This window comes from Jaculus jaculus, chromosome 16 (assembly GCF_020740685.1).
Source record: "Jaculus jaculus isolate mJacJac1 chromosome 16, mJacJac1.mat.Y.cur, whole genome shotgun sequence".
Lineage (NCBI taxonomy): Eukaryota > Metazoa > Chordata > Mammalia > Rodentia > Dipodidae > Jaculus > Jaculus jaculus.
In genome coordinates this window covers 57,295,093-57,321,181 of record NC_059117.1, presented here as the reverse complement: position 1 = coordinate 57,321,181, position 26,089 = coordinate 57,295,093, and the positions used below count along the sequence as shown (strand labels likewise).

Sequence of the window (26,089 nt, the reverse complement as noted above, 5' to 3'; positions counted from 1 at the left end):
AGCTAGAGAGATGGCTTAGCGATAAAGGCGCTTGCCTGCAAAGCCTAAGGACCCATGTTCGATTCTCCGGGTCCCCTGTAAGCCAGATGCACAAAGTGACACAAGCGGACAAGGTCACACATGCGCACAAGGTGGCGCACACGTCTGGAGTTTGATTGCAGTGGCTGGGGACCCTGGCATGCCAATTCTCTCTCTTGCTTTCTGTCTCTCACTCTTGCATAAATAAAAAAGACCAATCTGTTGGGCTTGCCTCAAAAATTCTTGTCAGGCATGGAGGTGCACACCTTTAATCCCGGCGCTTGGGTAACAGAGGTAGAAGGATCTCTGTGAGTTTGAGGCTAGCCTGAAACTACAGAGTGAGTTCTAGGTCAGCCTGGGCTAGAGTAAGACCCTACCTCAAAAAAACAAAACAAACAAAAAATTTCCTATGTATAACCACACTGACATTTCACATATGTTATAATGCATACAAACAAAAACTTAAAAGGATGAGTAACAGATGAAATAAACAGTGTCCCTAGCTGATAAGCAGGAAGTTCATACTAGTATGGAGTATCTCAAGGCATAATATCAGCTTGCAATGAGATCCACTGTTAAGAATCACGGGTGGATATCCACATTTCAAAAAGCCTTGATAATTCCAAATTTATTTGAATCAGACCTGAGTAGATCCGGGCTTCAATCTCACTATGCCTAGCAAACTTAGGAACAGTAATAATCAGGGTTAAATATTTCTCTGTGTTTATGACTGTGGGGAGGAGAGGGTTGAATTTATAGTCTGGGGTATCCATCTGTGATGACTTTACAGTTTTGTATGTTTGTTTGTTTGGTTGGTTTTTTTTTTTTGAGGTAGGGTCTCACGCTAGCCTCGGCTGACCTGGAAATACACTGTGTAGTCTCAGGATGGCCTCAAACTCACAGCAATCCTCCTACCTCAGCTTCCCAAGTGCTGGGATTAAAGTCGTGAGCCACCACGCCCAGCGACAGTGTATTCTTATGAAGGTTATTTTTCAAGTGAGTGTATAAAAGAATGGACTTCAATACTGAGCTTTTCATACATGTGGTGGTGGTTTGATTCAGGGGTCTCCCATAAACTTATGTGTTCTGAATGCTAGGTCCCCAGCTGGTGGCAACGTGGGAATTGGAGCCTCCTGGAGGTGCTGTATTGTTGGGGGCAGGCTTATGGGTATTATAGCCAGCTTCCCCTTGCCCATGTTTGGCACACTCTGCTGTTGCCCATATGTTGTTGGCCAAGAGGTGATGTCCAGCCTCTGCTCATGTCATTGTTTTCCTCTGTGGTCATGGAACATCCCCTTAAGTCTGTAAGCCTTTGTTGCTTTGTGCCAGCCACATGGACCTGACTACAACACATGTTACCACTGCCGTGTCCTTCTGTCTGTCCCTCTTCCCACCTTCCACCATCACTCCTCTCCCCACACTGGTCCCCTTCTCCCTCCTACCTATAATAGTCCCTCCCTTTATTAAAAAATATGTATTTGAGGGCTGGAGGGATGGCTTAGCAGTTTAGGCATTTGCCTACAAAGCCAAAGGACCCAGGTTCGATTCCCCAGGACCCACATTAGCCAGATGCACATGGTGGCACATATGCGTCTGGAGTTTGTGTGCAGTGGCTAGAGGCCCTGGCATGCCCATTCTCTCTCTCTGTCTCTCTCCCTCTCCATATTTGCCTGTCAAATAAATAAATAAATATTTTTAAAAATATTTATTTGAGAGAGAGAACGAGAATGTGCACACCAAGGCCTCCAGACACATGTGCCACTCTGTGCATCTGGCTTTTGTGTGGGCATTGGGGAATCAAACCCAGGATGTCAGGCTTTACAAGCAACTGCCTTTAGCCACTGAGCAATTTTTCCAGCCCCACAGTCCATCTTTTGCTTTCATATCATATATGTGTGTATATGTAGTTAAATCTAGAGTCTGCAAGTAATAGAAAACATGGTATTTTTGTCCCCCTCCCAACATCATTACTTCAGGTTACTTTAAATAAAATGCAAATGATTCACAAACCAACTTTTCTGAGATCTCACTGGAAAGTGTTCCTCTGAACCAAGGCCACCTCTAAACAGATCTAAACAGATGACACCAAGCCAGGATACCATCATTGACCTGAACATCACATACTAATCATGCCTCATTTCTCTACAAATCTTTTGAGTAAAAATAGGTGGAATAGGGCTAGAGAGACAGCTTAGCAGTTAAGGCACTTGCCTGTGAAGCCTAAGGACTCATGTTTGACTCTCTAGATCCCACATAAGCCAGACTCTCAGTGACAAAAGTGCAACATGTTGCACATGTGCACAAGGGGCACACGCATCTCAAGTTTGATCGCAGTGGCTGTAGGTCCTGGTGTGACAATTCCCTCCTTCTCTCTCTCTCTCTCAAAAAAAAAAGTGAAAAGAGGCACCTCAGCTCTCCCTCAGTGGTAGAGACAACCCCCCCCACACACACACACTCTGGCCACTCCTGGCAGAGGTAGTCCACAGGATTTTCAGAATGAAAAGTTAAAGAGTGAAAAAATTACGAGGCTCTAAAATAAAATCTACTTCCAACAATAATATTGAACTTCATGTTTTTGAAAATCCTAGGTGAAAATTATTCTCAAATTAGTATGTTAATGTAATTACAATTTCACAACAGGTTTAGTGAGGACTGTAGAACATTAATTCAAGCTTTATATGGAAAAAAAAAATAAATGTACCAAAGTGGCCAAGACCCTGAATAGATCTCTTCCTGCTATACACACCACACATGTATCGTAACCAAAACAGTGTGGCGCCCAGGCTGGGGGAGGCGGCTCAGTGGTAGAGAAGGTGCTCGGAAAGCAGGGTGCCCTCAGTTTGATCCCCAGCAGGGTGTTGGTGGGGGGAGGGGAATAGTGCAAAAACAGATTAATAAAGAATCAACAATAAAGAATCAGAAGAGATTAAGGCATAGATGGAAAGACTAACTGTAATGAAGGTGTCATGTCAGGGCTGGAGAGATGCCTCAGTGGTTGAGGCACTTGCCCACTGATGCAGTCAGGTTCACATTGCTGGTACAAATCACCTGACCACGAGCATCTTTTGGGGAAAAAAGGGTTATTTTGGCTTATAGACTCCAGGGGAAGCTCCATCATGACAGGGGAAAACGATGGCATGAGCAGAGGGTGGGCATCCCCCCTGGCCCACATAAGGTGGACCATAGCAACAGGAGAGTGTGCCAAACACTGGCATGGAGAAACTGGCTATAACACCCATAAGCCTGCCCCCAACAATACACTCCCTCCAGGAGGCATTAATTTCCAATTGCCATCAGGTGGGGAGACTAGCATTCAAAATACCTAAGTTTATGGGGGACACCTGAATCAAACCACCACACCTGCAGAGCGTAAAGACCTGGGTTCAATTCCCCAGTACCCACGTAAAGCCAGATGCACAAAGTGGCACATGTATCTGGAGTTCATTTGCAGTGGCTAAAGATCCTCACAGCCCAGCCCCCTTCTCTCTTTCTCCTTGCAAATAAATTAATTTTTTTTTTCAAAAAGGTGCCATTTTACTCCATGGCAAAGTGAGATTCATCTAATAAATGCTGTTGGTAGAGAAAATGAAGAAAACAAAGTTGGAGTACTCTACCTCACTCTCTAACTCTAACTGGGGGCAGTCTGGTGTATCAGTAGATGTTTGACAGTGCCTGTTTGTATTTCTGATTGCTACAAATGTGGGAACTGGGAGGAGAGGTGGCCACTCGCATGAAGAGGTCAGGAATGTCACTAAACCCCGTGTGAGACACAGGGCAGCCTCCTCCTCTCAATGACCTGTCTCAAAATGTCAAGAGCAAAGGGCAAGAAATTCTGCCCTGCCTTGCCCCAATCCTGCTTCCAACTCTAATGTTAAAAATAAGCAGAAGAGGGATGGAGAGATGGCTCAGCAGTTCAGGCACTTGCTTATAAAGCCTAATGATCCAGATCTGATTCACTGGTACCCATATAAGGTCAGGGGCACAGGGTGTCACATGAAGCTGAATTTGTTTGTAGTGGCTAGAGATTCTCTGTGTGTACCTGGCTTTACGTGGGTACTGGGGAATCAAACCCAGGTCATTAGGCTTTGCAGGTAAATGCCTTAATCGCTGAACTTTCTCTCTAGCCCCAAGCACAACAATTTTAAGGACTTAAGCTCTCAGGCTTTAGATTGAATATGTCTTTTATTTTTTTTTGAAAGATTTATTTATTTATTTATTTGAGAGCGACAGAGACAGAGAGAAAGACGGATACAGGGAGAGAGAGAGAGAATGGGCGCGCCAGGGCTTCCAGCCTCTGCAAATGAACTCCAGACGCGTGCGCCCCCTTGTGCATCTGGCTAACGTGGGACCTGGGGAACCGAGCCTCGAACTGGGGTCCTTAGGCTTCATAGGCAAGCACTTAACCGCTAAGCCATCTCTCCAGCCCTGAATATGTCTTTTAAAAATACTTTTATTTATTTATTTAACAGAGAAAGAGGGAGAAAGAAAGACAGAGAGAATGGGCACACTAGGGCCTTCAGCCACTGCAAATGAACTCCAGATGAGTGTGCCCCCTTATGCATCTGGCTAATGTGGGTCCTGGGGAATCAAACCTAGGTCCTTTGGCTTTGCAAGCAAACACCTTAACAGCTAAGCCATCCCTCCAAACCTGAATATGTATTTTTAAAGAAATATTTTTATTTTTGAGAGACAGTGAGTCTCATATACACAGAAAAAGAGAAAGAGAGTGTGTATGGGGCCTCCTGTTGCTGCAAACAAACTCCAGATGTATATACCACTTTGTCTACCTGGCTTTACATAGGTACTGGGAAATCAAACCTGGTCATCAGGCTTTGAAAGCCAGTGCCTTTAACTGCGGAGCCATCTCTCCAGCACTCAAGTAAGCATTTCAAGACACAAATGAGGTACGTTGTAAATCCCCTGGTGCCGATTATGCTCACATTTTAATGAAGGCTACCACTTAGAAGACATACAACCAACACCTTACTCACACATTTAGACTCTGAGGGAGCAGAAAGGAAATACTGCGTGCCTGGCCCAAGAACAATCATCTGTTGAAAGTGCCCAAACCCGGGCAGCCGACTGGATGGAGCCGATGTCATAGCTCCAAAGGGTCTTCGCCAGCCTGGGGATGAACAAGGCCTCTGTTCCCACAGCCTTGCCAGGGGAATGAGGTGCCATAGAACCCAGAGACTACATGGAGGTCCCTGAGGATACCTCGATAAGCCCTGGGACCTGTGAGCCCAAGGAAGGTACATTTTGGCGCCATGAGCTTCAGGGTGAAACCTGAGCTCTGTTCTCCCTGAGCACACCCGCCTTCTCCACTTCAGTACTGAGACATCATGAAGAAGTCCTTCTGCCTCATCTTTTGAGGTTAGAAACGGAAAGTTGGTGTGGTCATTTGAATGGATATCCCCCAATACATTTAGGAGTTTATGAAAGCTTGTAACTTAGATCTCTAGCTGTCTGGCTGGAGGAGGCGTCACGGTGGATGGATCCTAGGGTGCAGCCCTAAGGTGTGCTTGGGGAATTCCAGTCTAAAGATATGCAAAGTGCTTGAGCCTTGCCTGGGGTTCCTGGACTGTGTTTGCTTATGCTGGTGCTGCGGGTGGCTTTTCTCACTGCGTGGACCCGTGAAAGAGGGCCAGTTTCTCCTGCCTTTATGGAACTTCCCCTGCATCTGTAAGCTCCAATAAATCCATTCCTCCCATACCTTGTGCCTGGTTTGGAAGTTCATCTCAGCAACTGAAGCTGACTGTGACAGATGGGAGACAAGGAAACATAACAGTATCATTCAGCTACCAAATAGCATAAGTATAAAACCTCTGCTGAACGTGTAATAGTGTTTTCAACAAATATTAACAACAGAAACAGCCACCAGGATGATACAGGGAGAGAATTAATTATAATACTTCACACATACAGGGATGAGCTAAGAGCTCTCAGGCCCCCAGAAGCAGGTGCTGTATGAATACAAGTTCCTAATTTGGTTTTGAAAGTCTTTGTAGCCATTTTAAGTCCCAACTTGTGGTGAATGAATAGGAAGCAAATGAAATGATATTCCCTGCTAAATCATATTATAGAGTTTACCTCTATGTCAAAATGGCTCTGTCTTTCAACCATTTAGAATATTATAGAAAACATTTGGGTAGACTATAATCTACATCAAAATCTGAAGAACTTGAAAATCACTCACTAACAATGTCCTCATATGCATCTGAAATGTATTTCTCACCTGTTCCTGCATTCATATCTAAAAATGTAAAATTTAATTAATGCTAGCATTTTTCAGGTCCCACCACTGGTGATGTCCATTAGATTGACAAAGAGAGGGGAAGACTGAAAAGAAAAAAAGAATTTGCCAGGAATGTTTAAAGTAAGACTACCTGAATCCTTAAGTTTAATGTAGAGAAGACATACATCCCCCCGCAAAAATCTAACACCTTAATAAAATTATCTGCAACTAAATCATCTACACATACAGCCTTCAAAATTGTATCTAAGTGCTCCTCTGGTCCCCTGTAATGCCTCAGCATACATCTCCCTGGTGAGTTCATCTTTATTTGGCCTGTGTGCAAGGAAGGAACCTTAGTTATTCCATTTAAGACCAAATACAGGGATGGAGAGATGGCTTAGCAGTTAAGATGCTTGCCTGCGAAGCCTAAGGACTCAGGTTCAATTGCCCAGGATCCACATAAGCCAGATGCACAAGTTGGCATCTGGAGATCGTTTGCAATGGGTGGAGGTCCTGGCATGCACATTCTCTCTCCTCTCCTCTCACTCTCTTCCTCCCTCTCTCTGCTTACCAACAAATAAACTTTTAAAACTATATTTAAAAATCCAAATATGGGGTTGGAGAGATAGCTTTGCAGTTAAGGCACTTGTCTACAAAGCCAAAGGACCTAGGTTTGATTCCCCAGGGCCCAAGTAAGCCAGATGCACAAGGCGGCACATGTGTCTGGAATTGGTTTGCAGTGGCTGAAGGCCCTGGCACACTCTTTCTCTCTCTATCTGCCTCTCTCCTGTCAGGTAAATAAAATATTTTTTTAAAAAATAAAAAAAAAAAAAAAACAGAAATGGATACTTCAGGATGATGTGGTATTTCGGTACTTTTGAAGGAAATTTCTAAGAAATTTAATCCTCATGCATCTGTGTGGAGGTTACCTGCTGTCTATTCTCTGCTATTCCAGAATACTTGTGGGGAAAGATCAGAAACACTCATATGCTAATTTGGCAAAATAGATAAAAAAATTTTTAAAAACGACAGGGGAAGACACAGACAATCAATGCTAGCTCTTCAGACAGGAGAAATGAGCTCTCACACAAACCAAGCACGTCTCTCCTGTTCTCTCCTCTGGGACAAAGGCCTGCACTGGCGGAAGAGAATGAGAACACTCAGCAAGCCGTTTAGGGGTGTGGATTAAAAAAAAAAAAAAAAAAGCTCTTCCCCCAGGAGAATGTGATTTGACGCTGGCATATTAGATGGGGAAGTGTAAACACAATAATTAACGGGGAATCCTGCAACTTCAACACACCAGATAGGGTGTCACTCCACAGCGAGCCCAGGAAATAGAAGGAATAAATTAGAGTAGGCTGGGGTGGTGCTGGACAGCTCCTCAGGGGGGTAAGGGGACAGCCAGGGAGCTAATCAGGTTCCCCCACACCTCAGGAAGCTGGGGAACCCCATGAGCATCTTTCCTATTTCTGAATCCACAGTAATGACCTCCACACCGAACAGACACCTGCTTATGTATTCCTGCTCGGATTTAAGAACCGAGCTTCCAATCCACTTTCCCGGCTTTCTTCTGTTCTCTAGGAGCAGGCTCCGCCGCGGGTCCCCATGGCAGTAACACGTGTCAGTCACAGCCAGGCTCAGCATCACTTTTCTTCCCCACGTGTGATTCCAACAATCAGCTAGCTCCAGGCTGCTCCCCTGCCTTGCAGGCGAGCACTTTCTAGGGCACATCCCGATAGACGCTCTTACCCCCTGTGTATTTCTCTTAATTATGAAGCCTCTTTCTAGAAGCCCTATAATTCTCCCAAGAGTCAGAGTAATTGGTAAAAATTAGACATGAAGTCCACTTAAAGGGGACACTTTCGACTGTAATTTTTTTTAAGAATTTTTTTTCATTCCAATATAATTTTGCACTTTTCCAATTCTGCCCTTTTCAAATGCCAAAGTAAATGTTCGTGTTATCTTACGGGCTATTAAAAAAAAAAAAAAAAAAAAAGCAACCCAATGCATTTTTTTACCTCACTTAAGGTCCACAAAGATTTTCTTCTTTTTGAAGGCCATCCTTTGAATGTTTTTTTTAAAAAAAAGGGCGGGAGTGAAAAATAGCACACAAATACTCTTGTGGTAAATCACTATTATTCTACCCATGAAAGGAGTGTGTGTGTATTATGTCTCTCCTGTGTGACTGCATTATCAAGATGTGTTTCTGGTATGGATAAAAAAGTAAGCCAAATAAAGACCCACTTTGTAATGACCCTTTAGTGAACAACTGTAGCAAAATTCCAGGGCATGGTTTTATTTGACTCCATGCAGGAAAACTGTATTAAGCAACACCTACTAGCACACAAAGGAAATAATAAGAATTCAAAGATGAGGGCTAGGGAAATGGCTTATCAGTTAAGGCGCTTGCCTGCAAAGCCAAAGACCCAGGTTCAATTCCCCAGGACCCACGTAAGCCAGATGCATAAGGTGGTACATGTATCTGGAGTTCATTTGCAGTGGCTGGAAGACCTAGAATGTCCATTCTCCTGTTCCTTTCTCCCTCTCTCTCTCACTGTCTCTCCCTCAAATAAATAAATAAGCAAATAAAAATAAAATATTAAAATGTAATTCAAGGATGAAAGAATTGAACAACGAGGGCTGGAGATGAGGCTTAGCAGTTAAGGTGCTTGCCTGTGAAGCCTAAAGACCAGGTTCGATTCCCCAGTACCCACTTAAGCCAGATGCACAAGGTGGCTCATGCATCTGAAGTTCATTTGCAGTGGCTAGGGTCCCTGGCACCCATTCTCCCTCTCTCTCTATCTGCCTCTTTATCTCTCTCTCTCTCCTAAATAAATAAATAAATAAATAAATAAATAAATAAATAAATAAATAAATAAAATTTTAAAATATTTCAAAAAAGGAAAAATCTCGCAGACTCCAGGCATATGGACCATTTGGAATGAAAATAGCTTGCTCTAGTTCTTAGCAACTCATTGCATTCCTTTTAAAGAATCAGTGGAGAGACCTGGAAGAGTAAGGACCAGGCAGCCTTCACTGTATCAGCAAGTTGGAACAGTGGGCCCAAGCCTCACAGGCTCGTGGTGGCTTAGCAACATCCGCCTTCAGCCTTCTTCCAATTCCAGGCCTCAAGCCTCATGCTTCTTCTCCCACAGCATCATGGTCCACCTTTTCTTTTTTTAAATATTATTTATTTATTTATTTATGAGAGACTGAGGGAGAGGAGAGAGGGGTGGGGGGGAATGGGCATGCCAGAGTCTCTAGCCACTGCAAACAAATTCCAGAAGCATGTGTCACCTTGTGCATCTGGCTTAATGTGGGTACTGGGGAAATGAACCCGGGTCCTTAGTATTTGCAGGCAAGCGCCTTAATCTCTCCAGCCCCATGGTCCACCTTTTGCTTTCCAGGGCTACAGGTCATCTTGGGCCAGGTTGTCTCCCTGGGAGGCCCTACCCACTATCTCTTCCCTGTTCAAATCTACACATCACTCCAAACCCACAGCAAATGAACCTCTTTCTCAAAAGCTCCCCAGTGAAACAAATGCCTGCTACAGATGTGAACCAAGACCTTCAGACTACCCAGGTATTACCATACTTTGCATATGTAGTTTACAGCCACCTGAAAGTTATGTTTCTTGGCTCCTTAGTCATCTTCCCATGGTAAAATTACATAATATGCATTTATCTTAGAGAAACTCAGCTAAAAGGGAGGGGGACATTTGCTACCCAAAATAGTTCCATCTTAGTCAACAGACAGATAGGGCCTGGAATGGTCTTGTAAAAGGAGAAGGAAGTTCCTGTTTCCCCATCTCAGTTCCCACAGATGCCCTTCCCTATGGACAGCCATCTCACCATCCTGGAGGGATACCAGTGAATATCCCCTGTAAACCCAAACCAGCTCAGTGACTCAAGGGGCTCACTATTGGAAATAGCAGTTTGATCTATTATTCTGGTAATAGAATTTTCAAATCAAGACAATGTACTGGTCAGGTAGAAAAGTGCTACAGTATTGCATTGCATAAGAACTTAAAAAGCTTACCAAGATGATGGGCTGGGGAAATGGTTTAGCAGTTAAAGGTGCTTGCTTGCAAAGCCTGGCAGCCCAGAGTTCAATGCCCCAGTGCCCATGTAAAAGGCAGTTGCACAAAGTGGCACATGAGTCTGGAGTTCATTTGCAACAACAGGAGGCCCTGGTGCACCCATTCTCTCTCTCTCTTCTTTCTCTCTTAAATACACAAGTAAATATATTTAAAAAAACCTTAGGGCTGGGGAGATTACTTAGTGGTGAAGGAGCTCACCTTGGAAACCTGAGGACTCATGTTCAACTTTCCAGATCCCATGTTAGCCAGATGCATAAAGGTGAGGCATACACAAGGTTGCACATGCCCACTAGGTGGCAAAAATGTCTGAAGTTCGATTTCAGTGGCTGAGGCCCTGGCATGCCAAGTCTCTCTCTCTCTCTCAAAAAAAAAAAAAAAAAAAATCTTGGGACTGGAGAGATGGCTTGGCAGTTAAGACACTTGCCTGTGAAGCCAAAGGACCCAGGTTTGATTTCCCAGGAACATAAGCCAGACGCACAGGTGGCACATGCACCTAGAGTTTGTTTGCAGCAGCTAGAGGCCCTGGTGCGCCATATTCTCTCTCTCTCTGCCTCATAATAAGTTAATAAATAAATTAAGTAAATATATTTTTTAAATCCTTTAAAAGTTTGTCAAGGTAATTGTGATGAAGTAAATGTTCTACCCTTCTCCACATCAGCTCCTCCGTAAGCACCACCCCCTGGACTAAAAGGCACCTTTTAAATATCTGCAGACTTCTCAAGTGTCCAGGGAAGTTAGACCCAAATATCTTCAACCCATCAATGACCAAAACAAAACAAAACAAAACACTACAATGAACTAGATATAAACCCACTCTCTAAGTGCAAAGGATGATTTAATAGCTGAAACAATTCTTTTTATACTTCCACCCACCACTGTAAAACCACCTTGAATTAAAGCCACACTTATCAAACAGCAGAAGTGACATTTTAATAACCAATTTCTCTAAGCTTTCCAGTTTTAAGATTTTTTTTTTGGGGGGGGGGCTTTCATTTTAAGACAAGCTGCCCAGGAGAGGGAAAAAAAAAAGAATGCTAACTCAACTACACTTTGAGTTCAGACTAAATGTAACTATAGTCTATTAAGAATCCCTACATGAGGCTGGAGAGATGGCTTAGTGGTTAAAGGCGCTTGTCTGCAAAGCCTAAGGACCCATGTTTGACTCCCCAGGTCCTACGTAAGACAAACGCACAAGGTGATGCAAGCATGCAAAGTCACACATGCGCACAAGGTGACACATACCTCTGGCATTTGACTGCAGTGGCTGGGAGCCCTGGAAAGCCAATTCTCTCTCTCTCTCTCTCTCTCTCTCTCTCTCTCATAAAAAGAAAAAAAGAATCACTCATTGAGGGCTGAAGAGATGTCTCAGTGGTTCAGGCACTTGCCTACAAAGCCGAATGACCTAGGTTCAATTCCCCAGTATCCATGTAAAGCCAGATGCACATAGTGGTGCATGTATTAGCTCGCAGTGGCTAGACGCTCTGGCACACTCATTCATTCTCTCCCTCTCCCTTTCCCTTAACCTCCTTTCTCTCCCTTCCCCCATCTCTCTCTGCTTGCAAATAAAAGAAGAATCACTCAGTGAGGCAAAGGAAGAACTGAGGAAAGGAAATGCCAACGCAGCTTCCATTTATTGACCAACAATTCATGTTCACCTACCCATAGTGGAGTCCTTTTTCCAAGGAATTGACTTTGGCAAAATTCAATACACTTAAATTAAGCATGGCTTATAGATAGAGCCTGGTGTGGTGGCGCATGCCTTTAATCCCGGCACTCGGTAGGCAAAGGTAGGAGCATAGCCATGAGTTCAAGGCCACCCTGAAAATACAGAGTGAATTCCAGGTCAGCCTGGGCTAGAGTGAGGCCCTACCTCTAACCCCCCCCCCCCACACACACACAAAAGAATGGTTTATAGTTAGGTGCGGCTTGGCCAGCTCTTGAAATAAAAATGGTAGGTAGAAGTCTCAAAAGAAAAGATCTGATGACTTTTCTTTTTGTGAAATTTTGTCAAAATGGCAGAAAGTCCTAGAAGACTGTTACTGGGGTGACTCAATAATGACTTAGTCTATCAACAAGGCTCTCAAATAATAAAAATATTAATAGAAAGAATTTCTTTTATATATTTTTTTCATTTGAGAGAGAATGGGCATACCAGAACCTATAGCCATTGTAAACGAAATCCAAGCACTTGGCCACTTTGTGTATCTGGCTTTATGTGGGTACTGGGGAATTGAACCTGGGTCCTTTGGCTTTGCAGGCAAGCGCCTTAACTGCTAAGCCATCCCTCCAGCCTGAAAACATTCTTTTCTTTTCTTTTCTTTTCTTTTCTTTTCTTTTCTTTTCTTTTCTTTCTTCCTTCCTTCCTTTCTTTTTTTGAAAGCATTTCTTTATATGACTTAAATTCTTCCCACCTCACACTCACCATCCTCATGTTTGCCCAAGGACATAAAGTCCAAATTTAAAGCTCCTTCTATCTTAAACATATTCAAACTTTTTCTTTTCCACTGGGAGGGGACGTCTCCTTTCTCCACACTCCCAGGAACAAGACTCAGGAGATGTATGCTATGGAAGTTTTCACAACAGAACTACCAGAAAGCAGGTGCCTCAATCTTCCCCACCAGGTAGAGCTCCTGACACAATGCCTTCAACGGAACTTAGGCGCAGCTTGCTTCCGGTGGGCTCCGTAGTTATTATGCGTTTTACAAAACCTGCAGCATTGTATCATGCATTGAGCCCATCTAGTGGTTCTATTCTCCCAGTGTCTCAGACAATCATTAGCATCTTTTAACAGGAAACAACCTGATTCCCTTCCTATGAAGGAGTCCCTCTGAGAGGGCGTCAGGTAACTTAGGGAAAAGGCTTACAAGAGAGAAATCTTCCATCACACAGTCGCCCTGCCATCACTCTATCCCAGCAGCAGAACTGGAATTCAGTGTCTGCTCATCTCACCCAACTAGTTTTCTTTCTCTTGCACCTTACCCAGATGTGTGTGTGTGTGTGTGTGTGTGTGTGTGTGTGTGTGTGCCCCTCCTCTAAGCACAAGCCAATCAGCTCTCCTGCTGCACTCAGATATGCCAACTTCTTCTGGATACAGCCTCCTTGATTCCAAATACATAGAGAATTACCAGGGGCCACGATCTCTAATCCTTTTCTGGCTCCTTGGCTGTTCATCTCAATGCCTCAGTCTCGGCGGTCCCAGTCGGTAAGACCATGTCCTTCCCACTCTTGTAGCCAGAATGGGAAAGGATATTCCATTTTTACTATTTTCATGGCCTTTTTAAACTTCTCTTTATTTTTATTTATTTATTTGACAGATAAAAAGAGGCAGGGAAAGAGACAGCGAGAATGGGTGTACCAGGGCCTCCACCCACTGCAAACAAACTCCAGATGCAACAGATGCATGTGCCACCTTGTGCATCTGGCTTACGAGGGTCCTGGAGAATCTAACCTGTTTTATTTTTTTTTTTCAGACAAACATCTTAACCACTAAGCAATCCCTCAAGCCCCTTTTAAATTTCTTAAATGGCAAACCATTTTAGAAAAATGTCTTTTCTAGCTGGAGAAATGGCTTAGTGGTTAACGTTTAGGTGCTTGTTTGCAGAGGCTAACAACTTGAGTTCAATTTCACAGTACCACGTGAAGCCAGATGCACAGGTGGGACATGCATCTGGAGTTCATTTGCAGTGGCTGCAGGGTCCTGGTGTGCCTATTCTGTCTGTCTCTCTCTCTTGCAAATAAATATTTTTTTAAATATTTTCTATTTATTTATTTGAGAGCAACAGACACAGAGAGAAAGACAGATAGAGGGAGAGAGAGAATGGGCGCGCCAGGGCTTCCAGCCTCTGCAAACGAACTCCAGACGCGTGCGCCCCCTTGTGCATCTGGCTAACGTGGGACCTGGGGAACCGAGCCTCGAACCGGGGTCCTTAGGCTTCACAGGCAAGCGCTTAACCGCTAAGCCATCTCTCCAGCCCTAAATATTTTTTTAAAAGAATAAAAATCTTTCACTTTTTCCCCCCAGGCCTAAGCTCAACTTCCACATGGGCTCTCGGATCATGTGGTTGTATATCCAATCCCCTTCCTCAGTTCTTGGACTCTCTCCCATAGCTCTGACTTCCCTGAATAAATGTAATAGTTTATAACTATCCTTTTCAGACCATTTATTTGAATTCTTTGTGAAAAACAGATATGAACTCAGGGCTTAGAGCTTAAGGACTTTTCCTGAACTCCAAAAACCCCATTACACCCCTATCCCAAAACTTTTTGTTTATTCATAAACAACCTGAGTCTTTCCCTAGGAAGGAGTTCCCCTTTCTTAGGATTAAGATTCCTGGAAGGACTAAACCTGAACCTGGCATTGTTACTTAGCTCAGCCCCAAAACTTGGTGGCATGGCTGGTTAGCTCAGCCTCCCTTCAGAACCATAAATGACCCCAAGTTGGGTTTCACCCCCTCCTGCCTTCTCATGGGCTGGAGATCTTCATATTCTCCCCTTTCTCTTAACTTTATAAAAAACAAAGTAAGTTAATTTTAAATTAAAGTGAATTTAAAAACATAATGTTCTTGCATACTTAATAAGTCCACAATATGAACATAGCATCAATAAGAATTGGGAAAACAAAAAAAAATGTGACTTGCTTTATTGTGATATTTGTTTAGCGTGGTGGTCTGGAAGCGAACCCACAATATCTATGAGGTGGACCCACACAAACTCAGTAAGTGTTGCAATTGGATGAACGGATGAAAGGAAGAAGGAACGGGAGGAGGGAAGAAGGAATACATGTACATTTGGATACCTCTGTTCTTTTTCCTGATGCTGTTTTGTACAAAAACAAAGATCAGTCATTTTCTGAAAAGTGTGGGTTCACGATTCAAACACTTCAGATTCACCAAGTTTCAAGTAGTCATTTCATGGTGATTCTTGCCCATAAACTTCATATGGACAGATCGTGATATAAAAAGTTTAACTAGATCTTTTGAATGTATCTGTGGTGGTTTGATTCCAGGGTCCCCTATAAACTCATGTGTTCTGAATGCTTGATCTCCAACTGATGGCAATTTGGGAACTGGAGCCTCTTGGAGGTAGTGTGTTGTTGGGGGCAGGCTTATGGGAGTTATAGCCAGCTCCCCCTTGCCAGTATTTGGCACACTCTCCTGCTGCTGTTTCTTCCTGATGCTGGCTAGGAGGTGATGTCCACCCTCTGCTCATGCCACGTTTTCTCCAGCCATCATGGAGCTTCCCCTTGAGTCTGCAAGCCAAAATAAACCCTTTCCTCCCACAAGCTATTTTTGGTAGGGTGTTTGTCCAGCAACTTGAAGCTAAGAACCACAGTGACCTACTTGGGAAATAGTCACCAGGCATTTACTCCCCCTTTTAAAACGAAGTAATTTACTTAACAGTATCTACAGCTGTCAGAACTTTGGCAGTCTTTGTCAACAGTATCACACTGTCTATTAAAAATTCATCATGTAAGCATTCCTTTATTTTGTTTTTACTTCTTAAACTAGAAAGAGTTTATGGGCTGTTTGGCTGGCTTGCTTGTTTACTTTTTAGTTGTGTGTGTGGGGGGGTCTTTTCCTGATGCAACAAAAATGTTTGTAGCATCGGTTGAGAGAAAATACCTATGAAAACACTGTTTTATAATGAACTTGCTTGCACTTAGCCACTCAGTGCTTTGGGGGATGGAAGTGGGGGCAATTTCTTTGGCTATTGTTGCCTTTTTTTTTGGACACAAATTTATCATCTCCATGCACCACATCTTATTTTTCACACGCTATGGCACTAACGAGTCCTTACCTGTCAGTTTTCTTGACCAGGATGGCCCTGAAGATGTGCTCGAGGGGCGTCTTCTCCTGCCTGGGCGTGGGCTGCACAAAGGGGTGCAGAGCGACCAGGGCGAAGCCCTGTTGGTAGAGTGCCAGGAGCTGGGCGGGCAGGTCCCGCAGGGAGGCCAGCCTCACAGCCGAGGACCGGGGCAGCTCCGCTGGGAGATGGAGAGAAGAGAGGCTCGTCAGACACCCACTAACCCCCAATACCGCCCCACAAATGATTCTCTCTCGTCTCTTCTGGCCAAATGTGCCTCCAAGAGACTTCATGAGCAGCTGCCCTTGTTTAACAAATTTAAAGCATCAACAATCCAAGTCTTCCATCTAATCAGTGTTCTGAGGAACCATGAAGGAAAATCCAAGGGAAGTGCAGAAAGAAGACTGCACGCAATTGTAAGAATGGAGCAGGAGGGGGCTGGAGAGATGGCTCAGCGGTTAAGGCACTTGCCTGCAAAGCCTAACGATCCGGGTTCCAATCCCCAGTACCCACCTAAAGCCAGATGCATGAAGTGGCCTGTGCATCTAGAGTTCGTTTACAGCAGCTAGAGGCCCATTCTCTCCTGCTCTCTCTCGTTGTCTTGTGTCTGGATTTCATTTGCAGTGTATAGAGGCCCTGGGATACCCATTCTCTCTCTCTTTCCTATCTCTTTCTCTGCTTGCAAGTAAATAAACTAAAACCAGTTTTAAAAAGAAAAGACTGGGCTGGAGAGATGGCTTAGCGGTTAAGCGCTTGCCTGTGAAGCCTAAGGACACCAGTTCAAGGCTCGATTCCCCAGGACCCACATTAGCCAGATGGACAAGGGGACGCACGCGTCTGGAGTTTGTCTGCAGTGGCTGGAGACCCTGGTGTGCCCATTCTCTCTCTCTCTCTACCTCATTCTCTCTCTGTCACTCTCAACTAAATAAATAAAAATGAATTAAAAATTTTTAAAAAATGACTACATGCAATTATAAGGTTGAGAGGAGGGAGGGACTGGAGAGATGGCTTGGTGGCTAAAGCATTTGCTTGCAAAACCTAATGACCTGGGTTTGAGTCCCCAGCACCCATGTAAAGCCTGCAATTTGTTTACAGTGGTTAGAGGCCCTGCCCCTGCCCACACTTGCGCGCGCGCACACACACACACACACACACACACACACACACACACACACACTCACAATGAGATTTCAAACAGAAGTGCCATGCCTTGCTCAACACAACCAACATGAAAAAAAATTTTATTTATTATTCACAAGGAGAGAGAGAGTATAGATGCACCAGACCCTCCTGCCTCCACAATGAACTTTAGATGCATGCACCATTTGGTGCATCTGGCTTTATGTGGGCACTGGGGATTTGCAAACAAGTGCCTTTAGCCACTGACCCATCACTCCAACCCCCAACTTCTTTTGAGGTAGGGTCTTGCTCCTGGCCAGGCTGATCTGGAATTCACTATGTAGTCTCAGGGTGGACTTGAACTCATGGTGATTGCCTACTTCAGCCTCCCCACTCTCCCAATGCTAGGATTAAAGGTGTGTGCCACCACACCTGGCTACTTTTATGAAGTTGGATTAAAGGCATGCACCACCATGCCTGGTTACACTGAGCTTTATGTTATATACCAGAAAGAACATGGATTATAAAACAACTTTCTTGTGAATATTTATAATATATATTTTATTTTTGCATGTAAATCGTAGATACATCTCAGATTTAATTTAAGCAAAGCATGCAATACGAATTCAATCCCCCTGAAGTTTATCCAGTTTTTCTCACTGATTTAAGATGTGACATTTATCATACATTTTTAATGTGTATATTTACATTCATGACTGCAATCTACTAACTTGTGTATAACACTCTCATGAAACTAGCATTATTAGTTTCATGTTGTGTTTTGTATTTGTTTCAATTATTTCTCGAATTTTTCTATCTTCCTATTTATTTCCTAAATCCTTACCTAATTTGTTTTTCTAAATCATCTCTTAAAATCAGCTCATCAAATTCTTCCTTATCCCCCTGAAAAAGCTATTTGTATTGGATCATGTTCAAATGATAGCTTAACTGAGAGAGCGTGGCTATATTTCAGTATGCCGCAAGCTCCCATCCAACAACATGGCCTAACTTCGATTCACTTGAATTTTCCTTTTTTAAATATTTTATTTTTATTCATTTATTTATTTAAGAAAGAGAGGAAGGGAGAGAGAGAGAGAGAGAATGGGCGTGTCAGGCCCTCCAGCTGCTGCAAACGAACTCTAGACGCATGTGCCACCTTGTGCATCTGGTTTATGTGGGTCCTGGGGAGTTGAATCTGGGTCCTTTGGCTATGCAGGCAAGTGCCTTAACTGCTAAGCTCTCTCCAGCCCCCACTTGAATTTTCTTTTGGGTCCCATGGTAACATATTAAAGTTTTTTTACATGGACGTTGTGTATTTATCAAGTTTATTCCTAGTTATTATGTATGTGATTTCTACTGGAGTAACAGATTTTGGGATTGCACTTCTATTAATGCCTATGTTGAGGAAGCAGACATAAACATCACTATGGAGTTCATCTCTCTGGACAGCAGGGCACCTTCAACCCCCAATGCACACACCCTCTTTCCAACACCACACACACACACACACACACACACACACACACACACACACGTAGCGTTTCTATGGTTGGACTCTTTTTTTTTTTTAAATATTTTTATTTATTTATTTGAGAGCGACAGACACAGAGAGAAAGACAGATAGAGGGAGAGAGAGAGAATGGGCGCGCCAGGGATTCCAGCCTCTGCAAACGAACTCCAGACGTGTGCGCCCCCTTGTGCATCTGGCTAACGTGGGACCTGGGGAACCGAGCCTCGAACCGGGGTCCTTAGGCTTCACAGGCAAGCGCTTAACCGCTAAGCCATCTCTCCAGCCCTATATGGTTGGACTCTTAAAATGTCTTTCAAAAACATAGTGATGGAGCAGCAATGTCCCAGTTAAGAGGGTCACCTAGTCACCCCTATAGCAGTTATCTCTGAACCTCTCTCATAGAGGGTCTCTCTAACTATATCTGAATGTAAAGTAAGACACCTACATGGTCCTGCATTGGCTGTCCTGGAAGACACTGGCCCTGCTGTCCCAAAGCTCCTCCTCAGCGCTGGCCTGAGCTTTGAACACCCACCTATCTCCAGCCTAAGGGGCCCTACTATGTTCTTACTACAGAATGCCCCCCCCCCACAGGTTATTTATGCTCACACCCAACCTGTCACAGAAACCTAGGATGTGTGTCTCTCCCACGAGTGTCCCTCAGTGCTCAATGGCTTCTCCTCACCTCCCGCTATTCTCGCGTTCCACCACCTCAACGAAATCTCTCCTACTGACCGTTGCCAATGGTTCAGGAAGTGGTAGGGCAGCCGAGGAGAAGGACATAATGACTAGATACCAAGGAAGCACAGTAATATTTTAAGTGTGGTGATGGCACTAAGGTCGTGTATTAAAAAAAAAAATCCAGGCTATAGAGATGTCTTATCTGTTAAGGCACTTGCCTGCAACGCCAAAAGACCCAGGTTCAATTCCCCAGTACCTACAAAAGCCAGATGCACAAGGTGGTGCATACCTCTGGAGTTTGTTTGCAGTGGCTGGAGGCCCTGGTGTGCCCATTCTCTCCCTCTCTACCTCTTTCTCTCTCAAATAAATAAAACACAAAAATTAAAAAGAATCCCACCTTATAAAATGTATATCAAGACATACATAGGTAGAGACCAGATGTCTTAGATATATTTTAAAAATACATGTTGTTGGGTGAGAAAGTCCAAGAGAGGATCCTAGAGACCCAGCTGCCTGTTGGACCTGACAATGGAACTGGGTTGCCATGTAACCATGTAACGGTCCATCTTAACACTCTTTCTTCATGTTTATAAATGACTGGACTCTTCAAAGTGAGAAATACTGCAGGAAAGTTCACACTAAGAAAGTTCTATAGACAAAGAAATCAACAGCAGTGTTGTTCTAATAGCAAAAACCCAAAAGTACAGCTTTCTTCATTGAGGAATAGTTAACGCTGTGCAGAGTGCCAAAAACAGAAAGAAGGTGCAGGTAAATCTTTCTGTAATGACAGAAAAATTGCCCAAGATACACTGTAATTTTTTGTTTCTAGAAAAATAACCTATTAGTACTATGGTCACTTTTTTATTTAAAAAATATAAGGATATAAAGACAAGAATAATACTTTTTTTCAGATAAAAATACAAAGGTACCAATATTGGAGAGAGAGAGAGATGAAAGTAGAGAGGAAAGGATGGGAAGTCTTTTTGTAAAATGAATCTTTCAAAACGATTGCTGAGCCAGGCATGAAGGTGCATGCCTTTTATTCCAGCACTGGGGAGGCAGAGGTAGGAGGATTGCTGTGAGTTTGAAGACAGTCTGGGACTATACAGTGAGTTCCAACTCAGCCTGGAACTATAGAGTGAGACCATACCTCAAAAAACCAAAAAAACCAATAAGCAAACAAACAAACAAAAAAAAACAACTATTACTAAGAATAGGGATCAGGCTGGGCATGGTGACATACACCTTTAATCCCAGCACTCGGGAGGCAGAGGCAGGAGGATTGCTGTGAGTTCGAGGCCAGCCTGAAACTACAGAGTGAATTCCAGGTCAGCCTGAGCTAGAGTGAGACCCTACCTTGGGGAAAAAAAAAAAAAAAAAAAAAGAATAGGGATCATAGCAGTACAAAGTTTATAAGGCATTATCTTTCCTATCTTTATATGTAAAAATAGTATCAATTAAAGACTCTTAACGGGGCTGGAGAGATGGCTCAGCCACCCAACTTCTTAACATCCACACCCCTAATTCAATGCATGAAAATATTAGTCAATCAACTGCTTTATGGTTTAAAGCTTCCTGAATAAAATATAATACCCTTTAAAATTTTATCTTAAAAAAATCTAAAGATGCATCCCCCACAACAAAACTTGACAATTTTATGGCTTTAATTTTTGGTATGTTTGCTGTCAAAGTAAGTTTAGCTTCATGGTTAAAAAACAAATAAAAGTAAATCCAAACAATTTTTACAGCAATGAAGATGACTCCAATTGTAAACATGATTAAAGACCTTAATTTCATGTTTCTATGTGAACCTTCACCTTACAAATACAAAAATAAAAAGACTAGTTCTCAATAGTAGCCAATCTCCCGATGTTATTACTATCAAAACAAAGGAATGATTTCTGTTCAGCTGAATGTACTAACTGCAGCCTGCATGTTTGTTTCTCACCCTACCCATCATTGTAACCTCTCTATTATTTTGTTATGTAATAGTTGCCCTGATTTCATTTTTAGATTACATAACCTTGGGTAAGTCACACCACTCCTCTTTATCTCTGAGTCCTTTGTAATGAAATGAAGATTTTGGATGGGCAACTGTGAAAGCAGTTTCCAACTAAATGCGGTAATTCCATTACTTCTACTTAAAAACTAAGGAATCTGTTTCTAACAAAAAAAAACAACATATATATATATACATATATATATATATATACACACACACACACACACACACACACATATACATACACACACACACACACACACATATATATATATATACACACACACATATATATATATATGTGGACACCGAATGACACAATCCATGTTTTCAAAGAGAGCTGTAAGAGCCGGGTATGGTGGCACATGGCTTTCATCCCAGCACTCAGGAGGCAGAGGTAGGAGGATCACTGTGAGTTCAAGACTACCCTGAGAGTATATAGTAAATTCCAGGTCAGCCTAGACTAGAGTGAAACCCTACCTCGAAATATCAAAAACTAAAATAAAAAAGAGAGAGAAAGCTTAAAGAGTTCCCAGATCCACAGCCAATATGGGAATAAGAAAGGACTGGATATACAGGGGGTAGAGAGATGACAGAGGTAGGAAGGTTCCTGCTGCCTGTGGGCAGGGTGCCCTCCGCTGCCCACCCAGATGCATTTTGCCTCCCTGCATTACGGAGAATCCTGCAGTTGCCACAGTCTCCTGGGCACATGGAAGACTTACGGAAGAGTTCAAACACCAGTACTGTGTGGGACAGAAAGGGGTGTTTTAGTCTGATGATGGGACAAGTCCCCTTCTTCCTGAGAGACTGATTCAGGAAGAAAGGTGACATCATTTTGGATTCCTGACTTTTGACCAGGGTCTCGCTCTGGAGCTAAAACACTCCATCACAAGGTAGAGCTTTATATATATATTCTCACTCTAGCCCAGGCTGACCTGAAATTCACTATGTAGTCTCAGGTTGGCCTTGAATTTGCAGTGATCCTCCTATCTTGGTCTCCCGAGTGCGCTGGAACTAAAGGTGTGCACCACACCCAGCCTCAGAATTATATTTTTGACTCCTTTAAAAATCTTCCTTTTCCCTGACTCAGTTACCAACTGTAGTGTTTTCTAAAATCAAAACATGGAGACACCACTAAAAGGTGTTTGAGGCAGCATGAGAGTCCAGAGGTCTTTTAAAATAAGTTTTTAAAAATATTTTATTTATTTATTCATGTATTTACACATGTACCACCTTGTGAATCTGATTTAAGTGGGTACTGAGAAATCAAACCTGGGTCCTTTGGCTTTTCAGACAAGGGCCTGAACCACTGAGCAAGCTCTCCAGCCCCAAAATAAAGGTTTTTATTTTTTTTTTCCTTGCAGAAGGTAATTCCATATAAATAAATTAACCATTCTTTCAAGAGTTAAAGAAAATGGAAAAGAAAGGAAAAACAGGGTGTAAACCATAAATCCACAATGCACACATTTCTCAACCCTCCTGGGATGTGGTTGGTTTTGTCTTTTGCTATGACTAGATACTACTTAACAAAACATTCTGTAGTCCATTTATTCCAAGGCTCCTCAGACGTCTCTGGAAAGAAACCTCGCATGCACACGCAGCCATGGCGCTAAACGCAGCTCCATCAAGCAGGCCACGACGCCTATTATTCTGTCCAGTCATCATTTGTGACTTTAACCTAATTATTCACAGTCCAGTTGTGCTTCTCTAATTACATCCATTAATGAATCTGTCAATAGTGTGGAGCAGAATTCGAGGGAGATGCCACCTCCTCAGGAAATTTCCCTCACAAGTGAGGCCAATAATAAAACTGTTCAACCAAATCTTTTTTATTCTTTTTTTTTGGGGGGGGGTTGTTTTTGAAACAGAGTTTTAGCTATTTATTTGAGACACATACGAAGAGAGATAAAGAGAATGAGCATGCCAGGACCTCCAGCCACTGCAAATGAACTCCAGATGCATGAGTCACCACCTTGTGCATCTGGTTTATGTGGGTCCTGGGGAATCGAACCTGGGTCCTTTGGCTTTGCAGGCAAGCATCTTAACCAGTAAGCCATCCCTCCAGCCCTGTTGTTTGTTTTTCTTCTTAATTTTTTTGTTTTGTTTTAAGATCCTTGAAGACTGCTATTTCTTTAAAAAAAAAAGTTTGTTTGTTTGCTTGTTTGTTTATTTAAAGTTAAGGTCTCACTCTAGTCCAGGCGTACCTGGAATTCACTATGTAGTCTCAGGGTGACCTCAAACTCACAGCAACCCTCCTACCTCTACCTCCCAAGTGCTAGAATTAAAGGTGTGCACCACCACACCCAGTCTAAACTTCATTTTTAAATAATTTTTTATATGAGAGAGGGGTAGAAAGAGAGAGAGACAAGGGCAGAGAGAGACACACACACACACACACACACACACACACACACACAGAGAGAGAGAGAGAGAGAGAGAGAGAGAGGGAGAGAGACAGAGGGAGAATGCAGTGCCAGGGTCTCCAGCCACTGCAAAACAGCTCCAGAAGCATGCACCATTTTATGCATCTGCCTTTACGTGGGCACTGGAGAATTGAAGCCTGGTCCTTAGGCTTTGTAGACCAGTCCCTTAACCATTTAGCCATCTCTCTAGCCCCAAGACTACTGTTTCTATAGCATCTGTTTGCCTGGGTTTTGTAGTAGATCAAATTTAGCAAAATACTAAACAATAAATTTTTCAGTGTGGGGTTTTTCAACATATAGGTAAGGAATAGGAATTCAAATTTTTTTGAAATATTTTATTTATTTATCTGAGAGAGAGAGAAAAAAGGCAGAGTGAGACAGATAGAGAGAGAAAGGGCACTCCAGAGCCTCTAGCCACTGTAAATGAACTCCAGATGCATATGCAACCTTGTGTATCTGGCTTATGTGAGTTCTGGGGGATCAAACCTGGGTCTTTAGGCTTCATAGTCAAGTGCCAAAACCACTAAATCTCTCCAGCCTGGAGTTCAATGTTTTTAAACACTGTTTGCACCCCTTGGCTTTGGATATGCATCAAGTAAAAACTTTCATTACAGACTTTTTAAAACTCAGACTTCCATCATCTTCTCATTTAAAATTCAAGCTTCTAAAGGGAGAGTGGGATGAAGGGATGGAGGGAAGGAAGGAAAGAATGAACAAATGAATGAACTCTGGCTCAGGAGACTACATCCTTATAGCTTGTGATCAAAGTAAAATCCCCATTATAAATTTCAGCATTATAAACTGAGCACATTGGTGACATTTAGTACAGATATAGATACTAATCACCAATTGTCTCTATACCTAAAATGTTTCCACCACCTCGGGAGGGAATCCTGTGTTCACTACAGTTACTCAGTGATCTTTCTTCTCCTCTCTCTCTAGTTACTGGCAGCGATCCATGAGCTTTCATAAAACATTATTGTAAATTTACTTTTTTATTGTTTTTGTTTTTTATTTTCCAAGGAAGGGTCTCACTGTAGCTCAGGCTGACCTGGAATTCACTATGTAGTCTCAGGGTGGCCTTGAACTCATGGCGATCCTCCAACCTCTGCCTCCCAAGTGCTGGGATTAAAGACGTGTGCCACCACGCCCGGCTCTAACTTTAACTTTAAAGAATTCATTTTTGCCGGGCTATGTACAGTCTTTACGTTATGTATTATCTCTGGATTTATTCATCCCACCTAAGTACAACCTTCTTCACTTTGACCTTCATCTCCTCGATCCTGCATGTGGGGAGGGTCCAGAGGTCTCATCACATCGGGCCTCTTTGTCAGTGTCTTTTAGCGTCCACCTTATTTTGTTGAGACAGGATTTCTCACTGACCCTGGAACTCGCTGATTTGGCCAAAGCTAGCCAGCTTTCCCTAGCGATCCCTGTCTCTGCCTCCTAATCGCTGGGATTATAGCCCAACATTTTAGCTGGGTGCTGGGGATCTAAACTCAGGCCCTCATGCGACAGCATGGAGTCTCCTACTCAGCCACTCCTAGAGGCTTTGCCACTCGGTGATGTGGGCAGGCAAGAACACATGGGCCCCGAGGGGCCAAATGGCTTTGCTGCCCTGTACCTACTATCCATGGGAGGTGCTCCATCAGGGGACACCTTTACCCACAGGTGCCTGAGAAGATACCTGGGAGCTGAAACTAAGGCGCATCCCAAGCTAGCACAGGGACGCCTGGAATCTGGTAAGTCACCGGGGCCACGTTTCAGCCCCAGTGCTGATAAAGTCGGGAAACTGTGCTGTAGAAATCCACATAGGGCCTCATTTATATTCTAAATCATCTAGTTTCCATAGTGTTTGTACATATTCATTAGCGACTAGTCTTGCAATCAGTTTAACAGGCTCTCAGAATCAAAAGGGACCTACCAAGAGGGTCCACAGCCACGCTGTTCTGTTTGATCAGGAAAACAGCAGATCATATTGGTAACTAGCTTTTCTCTGAGATGTGACAAACGAGCTTCTTGCTTAGCAGCTCGGAAGGTTGGTGACCCTACTGTGTGCTCTTCTATCAAGTGTGTTTTGAGTGTATGGAGTATTTTGCTAGTACTCTGGAGGTTAATTTCTATCCCCCAGTCCTGCTTTCTTTCTTTCTTTTCTTTTCTTTTTTTTTTTTTTTTATACTGTGCTGAGGCAGAAATCCAGGTC

General features: G+C 43.2%; 1 protein-coding gene across 2 annotated transcripts in view; it reads right to left on the bottom strand.

Moving 5' to 3' along the window:
* Rftn1 (raftlin, lipid raft linker 1) overlaps positions 1-26,089 on the bottom strand; it is a 256,787-nt gene that overhangs the window by 145,315 nt on the left and 85,383 nt on the right. For both annotated transcript variants that reach the window (XM_045136163.1, XM_004661255.2), the window contains exon 3: positions 16,149-16,335. In XM_045136163.1, the coding sequence (XP_044992098.1) occupies positions 16,149-16,335 (187 nt within the window). The remainder of the gene's footprint in view (positions 1-16,148; positions 16,336-26,089) is intronic.